The sequence below is a fragment of the Balaenoptera musculus genome, chromosome 1 (genome assembly GCF_009873245.2).
Source record: "Balaenoptera musculus isolate JJ_BM4_2016_0621 chromosome 1, mBalMus1.pri.v3, whole genome shotgun sequence".
Lineage (NCBI taxonomy): Eukaryota > Metazoa > Chordata > Mammalia > Artiodactyla > Balaenopteridae > Balaenoptera > Balaenoptera musculus.
The window spans coordinates 128,314,905-128,325,124 of record NC_045785.1 but is presented as its reverse complement, the minus strand read 5'-3'; the positions used below and the strand labels follow the sequence as shown (position 1 = coordinate 128,325,124).

Genomic DNA, 10,220 nt, shown 5'->3' with positions numbered 1-10,220 from the left:
TTGGTTTGGTTTATCTTTCAGTGACAGGGGGTACTTGAATATATGTACATACTGGTGGAAATTATTTCATAGAGCTAGTTTGAAGATTTAGAAGAAAGAAGAAAATTTTTAAACAGGTAAAGTAGGGAAGAGGAAATTAGTGCACACAGAAGGTCCTCTTCCTCCACTGTATCAGATGGAAGAAAGAGATCATTCAGATACAAGTGGGTTTGTGTTTTGGTGGTAAAAGTGAGGTTCCATGGTGGGAGGAGGGGATGAGGTTGGTTTATAAAAGGAAAAGACATGATGTAGTTGTCTCAAACAGTGAAAATAACATGCTTACCAGGGAACTGAAGAAAAAGTGCTGGGATGTGTTGAATGCCTATTTGAAATCTGTGATCACTAATGTAAAGCAGTGGTTCTCAGCCAGGAGTGATTTTGCCTCCCCACCTTCAGCCTGGGGACATTTGGCAATATTTGGTGATATTTTTGGTTATCACACATGGGGGGAGGGGCATGGTACTGGCATCTAGTCGGTAGAGGGCAGGGTTACTGCTAAACATACGACAATGCATGGGCAGGACAGCCCTCACAACAAAGACTTGTCCAGCTCATAACGTCAATAGAACCGAGGTTGGAAAACCCTGATGTAAAGTGATGTCATATTTATGTATAGATCATCTCGGAAAAGCTACAGAAGGAGACAGTGATCCTCCTTGTGGGCAGAGATGGAGCCACAGGACAGGATGAGAAGAGGACTTATTTTCATCCTATATCTTTGTGTACCTTTTAAAATTTGTGCTATGTGCATGTATTACCTAGTCAAACCTATCAAAAGACAGAAATAATTCACTGATAAATAATTGATTGGATGACTTAAGTAGCTGATAGATAAAAATAAAATGAAAATAGTCAGTCGGTTTGTGTCATTTTTCTCCAGCAACATCCAGCTGTTAGGATGCCAGTATAAAGAGAATGGGATTTTTACAAGAGGAAAACAGGGACGGTAACAGAGTATTTTGGAATTCAGGGTCTTTCCGAGATACTGATTGTAACGACAGATCGTGGAACCTAAGCTGGATAGAGAAAAGAGTGAAGCTAGAGAAGGAGCTGATGGATATATAAGAAAATGATAGCATTTATTAAGTAGATGTCACAACACAGTAAAATATATATACATATTTTTAGGAAAGAAAATGTTGGACCAACTGAGTTGGAAAAAGGACATGATGTTGTGAAAATAAGGTGTCTGAAATCAAATTCCAGAGGAGATGTTGTTATTTTTAATGATGACAAAGTCTAGGGAGAAGTCATGGTAATGAGCATTTGGAGAAAATAGGAAAAGGTTATTGTGAGACCAAGGTGAGAAGGCAAGAAACCAGGTGTTTGAATGGATCCCTCAGATCAGTGGCTTCTTCTGGAGAATGAAGTGCCTCCCATAGAGTGGCTTATTAATAATGGCAGACACTATTGTTTGACATTCTACGATGTGTTAGATACTATAAGTACGTATCAGCCCCTTTTTGCCCAAAAAAGTCAAGTGATCTGCCCAGTGATTGCATAGTTAGTAAGTAGAGGAACAAAGATTCAAATTCAGGTTTTTTAGTCCAAAGTCTGTGCCCTTTCCACTATGCCACATCTCTGTCCCCAGGAAAAGACAAACTGTCATCAGATCTATGGGAAGTTGGGTGCGCTTAACACTGGCAATAATATTGGTAATGGAAACTCTGGATAGTGGGAGATGGAGGGGAAAGAGAATATAGTGAGGAGAGGAGAGCCTGGAGAAGATGCAAAGATTTGCCTCACAGCTCTTCTTACCCTAGTAAATTCTTCTTAAAGTGGGCTTAAGTCATAATGAATGAGTAGGCCATGGAAGAAAGAAATAATAAGGAAAAAATCCAGATCTTAGTGATTTCCAAAAAGGACACTCATAATGTTTATCTGTATTCTAAAATACAGTTTTTGTTACATGTATTCTGTTCATTAAAAATGCACAAAAAATATATAAATATTAGTTATATTATGGGAAAACAGCTTTAATAACTGACAATCAAAGAGTTTTGAGGACTATTAGAGTTGGTTGCCCAAAAAGCATTCAAAATCTACCACCAAATGCAACCCATATTTTCCTAACACGTCCTTCCCAATCTCCACGTTTTCTCTACTTATGTAACTCTTCTAGTCACACATGCGCACACACACACACACACACACACACACCTACAATTGCACTGGAAATATACATGCTGTATAGGGAATGGACTGAGTCCTCAAAAGATCTCTCTTGCTTCTCTGTTAGCATCACCTGACGGCTCAGGCTATGGATTTAGAAGTAAAGATGCTGCCAGTGGGACACTGGCCTTTTAGTCTCTTTAGCTTATCGTGTAAGCCTAGTCCACCTTTCCCATCCCTTATACATTCATGTTGCATCCATAGACGTGAAAGACAGCCTCCCCTGAGGTAGACAGTAGACCCACCCCAAGAGGTGAGTTAAAAGGTGTCATTTTCAGTGCACCAAAGTGTGCTAGGCCACTTAAGATGAGTGTAGAACACCCTGGGAGCTGCTTCTCCCTGCCTCTGCATCTTCACATGGCAGCCCAGAGTTTCATGTTTATTACTCATAGTCTTCCTCCTGTCTGGCTCGCGGACCTTAGGTGAGATGAGGAACTGTAGAACTGCTGGACCCTGTGGTCTCAAGATCCTCTTGGTTCATGTCTTCTCTCTTGACCTCAAGTGGACTTAAGAAGACCCTCATTCAAGACAACATTCTCAGTGCCTATAACAAGAAACCATAATGGAGAGAATCCCAAAGTGCTTTTCTTAGAGCTTATATAAGCCAAAAAATGTCTTAGATTCCTCAAAATTGACCAGAGAGAGCTCAGATACATTGACATATAAATGGTCAGCATTGGTGAGATTGAACACAGCCCCCAGGTAGCTGCTGCGGGCCCACATCTGGCCAGTAGTGCAGTAGTTCATCATCTTCCCCTCCATGAGCACCAGGTCCTGGGGGTACCTAAAGTTCCTCGTGTAGACCTTGTGGTTCAGGGGCTGGTTGTTGCAGGACTGACCCCGGAAGTACACTTTGGAATACACAAAATACAGCCCAGTTTCATTGATCACAAGGCTGCCCTTCTTATACTTCACCCCAGAGACCAGGGCAATTCCATAAGTGTCTTCCCATTCCAGAGGGATGGATCTTGAGTTGGGCTTGCCTGAAACCAAACCAGAGAGGAGCTTTCAGCCAGGAACGCTCATGTATCAACAAACCAAGCTTCCAAGGCAAAATTGTGGACCATTCCTTGAGCAAATGCTTTTTACCCCAAATGACATAGCCCATAGTGAACCAGGTGATGGATCAGGCCTGACCTGTTACTGAATTTCTTCACACCTTTATCAAATTGACGTCTTCAATTTTATCATCCACACATCTGGGACAATAGCATATACCCCTAATCAACTGCAGTGAGAAATGATTGGGATGATTTTAGCTCTCTGGAACAAAGGTTCAGAATTAGTACCAAAACTACTAGGGTTTGAGGTCCATTCATGAGATGAAAAGTCAAATCCAAGGAACTCTGAAGTTCTAAAGTTGGGAAGGACCTTAGGGATCATCTAGTCCGATCTTTACCTGCACTAAGGATTCTTCAGTGTGGGTGAAAATCCCCTTTCATTTGTATCCACACAGCATTATGTACATTCTTAAGCAGAGAATGCTGGAATTATTGCTTATGCACCTGTCTTTCCCTGTTAGATTGTAAGCTCCTTGAAGGCAGGAGCCATGTGTGGTTCATCTCCATGTCCCCCAGGCTTGGCACACAGCATGTGCTCAAGAAATGTCTGTTTATCTAAATTGGATCAGTTTACAGCCTCTGCTGAAATAATTTCAGGGACAGCAGCATACCACTTTCCGTGATACTTATCCACTTTTCAGATATTTGTGGACTTTACACTGGGAGTGCCCATACCACCTTGCTATCAAATCATTTCACTCCACTACACGACCACTAGTGCCAGGACTGGGCTTCCCCTCTCCTTTTTCTACTCATGGACAAAGAAGAGTAAAGCTCTCACAGAAAACCAGGGAAACACGTACTAAAATAATTCATCATTCCCCATCTCCCCAGCTCTCACCTCTTGGACCTGTGGCCCAAATTCCCTAAGGGTCATTGGAATGAGTGAAAAGAGTGAGCTCCTTGTGGGCAAGGATCACGTCATAAGCAGCTCCATTTCTCCAGTTTAGAACAAGGCCTTGCCCAGAGTAGGGGCTCAATGTGTGTGTGAGGTTGACCTGACTAGAAAGATGTAACTACTCTTGGGTTTCAAATACTGTCACTGGAAAGTATCAATTCCTGCAGAGCACAGTCATGGAGACCAACCAGCTCTTCTGCTTTCTGCCAAAGGCTTTCCCAAGCCCATCTTCCAGATACAGACCTGTTAAATGGGCTGCCTTTCTCAGCTCCTTTTTCTCAGAGGGTGGATTGGGGTGACCTGTTTCATAGAGAGATGAAAGATATATGTAAAAAATGACATAACAACTATTCTTTTTGTGGGACTCTAAGCAGGGCATTTAAATAAAAGAGGTTTTATAAGCATAAATGGCAACAGTCTAATATAACCAACTCATTCAAGTCCAAATTGTAGGAATTACAACAGCCTGTATTTCAGAAACAGAGAGGTAAAAAGGAACTAAATTAAAATAGACACATGCATAAATTATAATGTTACAATAAAATAATAGAAAGGTTAGTTTATAAAGATGTATCATATAAGTTATTGCATTTATAACTGGCCACAACTCTTTGAGGTAGAGATTACTGTCCCATCTTATAGATGGCAAAATGAGCTTAAAAGTTGGGTGACTTGTATACATATAACTGAATCACTTTGCTGTACTCCTGAAACTAACACAACGTTGTTAATCAACTATACTCCAATATAAAATAAAAAGTTATTTCCTGAAAAAAAAAAGTTGGGTGACTTATCCAAGAAGACCTGGTTACTCAGTGTCAGAGTGGGACTGACACTCAGGTCTCCTGAGTCCAAATCCAAGGCTCTCTCCTCTCTGGCTCAGCTGCCCTTAGGACTCTGCAGGACAAAGGCTGAAGAAGACTGCTAATCTCCAGGCCACTAGGTCTTCCCCAATGGCATTCTACAATCTGCCCCAAATAAATTATCCTAAGATCTCCAACACCTTGAATGCTCCTCATTGAACGTGTAATTATGTACAAGTGTCCCCCACCATGTGACCTCTGCCTATCTGTCCAGCCTTATCTTGCTTACTCACCCACACTAGACATAGCTGCACAACAGTTCTGAACCCACCCAGCTTCCCTGCCTCTGTGCCTTTGCCCATGCTGTTCCTTCTGCCTGGGATGCCCTCCCAAACAGATCTCTGTGCTAAATTCCTATCAACCCTGCAAATACCATCTAAAATACCTCTTTTCTTGCAAAACCTTCCCAAGCCTTTCTAATCAAATATGATTGTTCCTGCCTTTGAAACCTAGAAGCACTCTGTCTTCACCTATCTTGTCAGTTTTGACTCCCCTTTTTCTGTGGTAACTGTATAATTCATCTTACTCTCCAAATAAATGGCAAATTCCTTACTATATGTTTAATCCACCAGAGTAATTAGCTCAGTTTCTACCCCAGGGCATGTGATCAGTACATGTTTGCTAAATTAAATTGAAAGATTTAAAATAGACAACAGTTCTCAAAATAGGTACTATTTCTCTGACTTTAGATATTTCAGTGGAATAGCTCTACCACTTAATGAATTTAGCTAAGACGTTCAAGAAAGTTTCATAGAAAGGCGCTCATCCACATCAGGCTTCTCATGATTAGCCTGTAAAACTCTATATGGCGTGAGAATGCTCCAATCAGCTGAGAATATGATGTAAGCAATTATTACCTCTGTAGCCACCCAGGACCACCCACCATGAATGAGGTGTTAGACCACCCACCATGAATGAGGTGTTAGTGAACAGGAAAGGCAAAACTGAGTCTCTTCTATATTCCTACACCACAAACCATCTGTGCAGCTGATCTGGCATTCAGCCATGAACTGACAGGAAATGGAACAGAGAATCACATGTTGTATATCCCTCGCAGTGTTATTCTCATAGAAGGTGCTCAATAAAAATATCTGCTGGATAAATGCTGGAATAAAGTAGAAATATATCCTATATTTTGGTGATGACTGTATCCTGCTCCAGGGTCTTTGCACATGCCATTCTCAGTGCTGGAATGATGTTCCCAGCCTCCTACCCACCCACACACATCCACACATCCACATTAACAACATCTCCTTAGAGGGGACTTTCCAGACCACTCAATCTTAGGTCACACTTAGTACAACTTAAAAGTATGTTGTCTGTTTGCTTGCTTTTGTTTATCTTCTCTAGCACGCTAAGAGCTCCATGAGGGCAAGCCGCTTGTCTCTCGTTCTGTCATCACCCACTACCCAACACCCAGCCTGGAGCACAGGAAACACTCCAAGAACATTTGTGAATGAATAAAAGATTTAATGAGTTAACTGTGGAAAAATGAAAGTGAACCAAATAAGAAAGGTTAAATAACCTACAATAGTACCTTCCAGAGAAAAATCACAGTTAACCTGTTGGAGTATAAATCCTTCTAGATGTTTACTAAGACTATAAAAATATGCATATGTCAATATTAAACTAAACTCACTGCTTTATAACTTGTCTTTTATCCAACAATATAGAATGCACAATCTCTATGGCAGTAAATGTCCTTCTAACATATAGCTTTTTTTTTTAAATTAATTAATTAATTTATTTATTTATTTTTTTGGCTGTGTTGGGTCTTCGTTTCTGTGCGAGGGCTTTCTCTAGTTGTGGCGAGCGGGGGCCACTCTTCATCGCGGTGCACGGGCCCCTCACTATCGCGGCCTCTCTTGTTGCGGAGCACAGGCTCCAGACGTGCAGGCTCAGTAATTGTGGCTCACGGGCCCAGTTGCTCTGCGGCATGTGGGATCTTCCCAGACCAGGGCTCGAACCTGTGTCCCCTGCATTGGCAGGCAGATTCTCAACCACTGCGCCACCAGGGAAGCCCTAATATTAGCTTTTAGTTGCTGCGTATTATGCTCTCGTCTGAATACATCATAATGTATTTAACTAATTTCCTATTAAGAGGCATTTAAATTTCTTCTGACTGGTTTATTATAAATAGCCTTATAAGGAAGTGATTAACATCCTTATTATAAATTTTCAGGCACATTTTGATTATTTTCTTAAATAATAAAGCCTTAGTGATGAGATTACAAGGTAAATTAACAGTTTTAATCCTTTGATATCTTTTTCCCAACTGCTCTTTAGAAAAGGTGTAGCAATTTACATGCCCACTGACTCTCAACTGTTGAAGCAGACCCTTTTCTCTCACATTTTTGCCAATCTGGGTTTGTTTTTTTTTTTTAAACTTCACTAATTTGCTGGATAAACCTGGGTATCCCCCTTTTTAAATTTGCATCTCTTAGCTCATTAGTAAAGTTGCTAATTTGATTTCCGTGTGATAATTCACCAATTTCTGGTCCATCTGGGTTGATCTAGGAAAGATACTTGATACTTGTTTAGTGGGACAGGTAGACCTGACTCATCTGTTCACTCGACTTTTAATTACTAAAATGACTCCAGAAAGTGGGTGAAAGATGAGTAATTAGGTACGCATTTTACCAGCCACATTCCACTGATTTTCAAAGCTATCTTATTTTAGAAATCCTCCAGAGGCTTTATTTTTCTAACAAATGTTTTTACTCTGCTTGGGTACGTCTGGAATTTCTAACTCTTTAGGGACTCAACCCAGAACTAGAAACCAGAGGACCCTATGCATGGCTCCTACAAGAGCCTACCTGCTAGGGCAATAGGGTGACTTGGGTTTCTCAGGCATATCCTGAGAAATTGGAATAGGCTCCCCTTACTGGGTGGCCAGTGCTGTCTTCTGTTTTCTTCCCAATTTCTAAGGATGAGATTTAACTATTGTCTTTGCAGAGGCATCTTGCTTGTCATCTTTATTCTCATTCCATGGCCATCAGAACGAGACAGGAGTTTCCCTATGTCATGAGGCACCAGAGCATGTACTGGGAAGCACTATAAGTGACAAGGCATTAGGAGCCTATGTTCCTTCTCACCCCAGTTTCACAGCAGCGGTCTTGGGCACATCACCTAATCTATCTGGTGTTTTGTTTCTCTTCTGAAAAATGAGATGACTGGACCAGATGTTCTCTAAGCTCCCTTCCAACTCTTACCAAATCTAAAGTTCAGTGAATCTTAGTTTAATGAGTTGCAGTATTCTAAATCTATCTGTCCACAGTTTCCTAAACTATGTCCTGAAACTTTAGAAGGTCAATGTTCAACATTTTCATCTTCTTCCTGTCCTGGATCTCATACAAAGGTTTTTCCTTTATTATCAAAGGTAGCTCACGATTGCCTCTGTGAGTGAAGTGGGACTACCCTTTGAGTAATGGCAAAAGTCTTCCTCCAAGCTTTCCAGTGGCTGCAAAAGAACCATCCTAATGTGGATGATTGGTTGCCCACTTTTTAAAAGCTTAAATATATCCTATGAAAAAATTTTAAATAAGGTCTGACTCAAGTAATCTCTTATAGAGATTACCCAGCAGCAGCTATCTCTGCCTTTACCTCCCCTTCTCTCCCGAGAAGTTATAGCCACAGCCCTGTGCACGGGAACCAGGAGGCATGAGGAAGGGAACAGGCCTGGAGCCAACTGCTAAGGGGCAAAGGTCCAGGGCTGTATATGTGTGTTGCCCTTTCCAAATTCAAGCAGAAATTATTTTGACTTTTGTGCAATACTCAGCTACACTAATTTTGAACAATTAAATTCACTTCGTATTTTAGGCCAGCTCAAAGAACCAAAATGACCAGAGATTCAGAATTGGTTAGGATTCCTCTTCCATAGTATACATATGCCCAAGAATGAGATGGAATTCAAGGCATGCCCCCAACATGGTTCAGCGCTAAGGACTATCTTTCTAACTCATGTACATGCATGAAAGGACTCACCTATTTGCTTCTCCAAAGATGATTCTGTATGCCTTTGGCTGGTGGACTGATGAAACCAAAAGAGAAAAGGTATATAATAAATATGAAGTTCTTTAAGCAAAGGAGGCAGAATTGTCAAATAAACTAAGCACTGGAAAGGGAATCTAAACACCTTAGAACCTCTGCTAACTCAGACTCCGGCCAAGTTGTGCCTCTCCATGCCTCAGTTTTGTGATCTGGAATAGTTCCAATATTTTAAAGTATTTTCAGGGAAATTTAGCTTGTCCATTTGAACAAATTCACTTGTAAGCAAGATTCCAAGTTCCTTTTCTTTCTTGAATCACTGAGTATAAGGTAGGTAGCAGCCAACTGAGAAAAGAAGAACTCTCATTACCAGTCCTAATTTGGCCCTGATCCTTCCCAACATAGATAAAATTCCTTTCACTCATTTGAGCCCCCATTTCTGTGCATATAGAACAGGACGGCTAGAGCGATTCATTCCTGAGACAGGAGAAAAGGATTGCCAAGCACTTTGCAAGCAAGACTGTGGTCCACATAGATCCCTGTCACCTTCCTCCCTCCACTACAGCGGGGCTGTCTCACACCTGTGCCTTCAGGGCACAGCAATTCACGGGGCCGCTTACCTCTCTGAGTTCGGCCAGTTCCTTCTGCAGATGGAAGAGCTGAAATAGTCCCATCCCCAATCCAACCAGGGCCACCAGAACCATGAAAAACATCACAAGGAGACACAGGCCTGTGTTGTGGTCCCTCCTCTTCTTCAGAGGTGGTGGTAGTGGTGGTGGCCTCCTTTGCCCGGGCCTTCCTGGCACAGAGGACGGACAGGGGAAGACTGACCCTGGAGAGGCCCAGGGAGAGCTGGCACTGCTGTCCACCCAGAAAATCTGGGGGTACGGGTAATTCAAGGGCCGTTGCATGGCAGCCAGTGCCTCGGGCCAGCCCCCAGCCAAGGGCTTTCCTCCTTCTCAATCCTGGGGAGTCCCGGGTGTCAAGGACGGGACTCCTGTTTCTTCTGAGTGCTTGAGAGAAAGGAGCCGGCTCTCTCTTTATAGAGTTTCCAGAACCCGGGGAAACACCTCTCTTTCGTTCTTTCTTTCCCTCTTTCTGCTTCTCAAAGAGACACCCACTCGCTTTGCATCTGAAGCTGAGAAGCCTCAAGAAGCTCAGAGCAAACCCGGGGAAGTTTCCGCCCATAATCTTCTGATG

At 42.1% G+C, this 10,220-nt stretch overlaps 1 protein-coding gene across 1 annotated transcript; it reads right to left on the bottom strand.

Annotated features, from left to right (window-relative positions):
- Positions 1 to 2,799: 2,799 nt before the first annotated feature.
- On the bottom strand, positions 2,800 to 9,931 carry FASLG (Fas ligand). The gene is made up of 4 exons (XM_036874884.1): positions 9,641 to 9,931; positions 9,018 to 9,063; positions 4,414 to 4,470; positions 2,800 to 3,194 (listed from the first exon to the last, which is right to left on the bottom strand). The coding sequence occupies exons 1-4, from the start codon at positions 9,929 to 9,931 to the stop codon at positions 2,800 to 2,802; spliced, it is 789 nt and encodes a 262-aa protein (XP_036730779.1).
- Between the last annotated feature and the right edge of the window lie 289 nt (positions 9,932 to 10,220).

Bases quoted from the DNA above. Each gene is read 5' to 3' on its own strand.
- FASLG (XM_036874884.1), bottom strand. From the start codon at position 9,931: ATGCAACGGCCCTTGAATTACCCGTACCCCCAGATTTTCTGGGTGGAC. The intron at 9,064-9,640 runs GTAAGCGGCCCC...TGGTTTCATCAG, and splicing joins AACTGGCCGAACTCAGAGAG to TCCACCAGCCAAAGGCATAC. The intron at 4,471-9,017 runs GTGAGTCCTTTC...TCTATGAAACAG, and splicing joins ATCTTTGGAGAAGCAAATAG to GTCACCCCAATCCACCCTCT.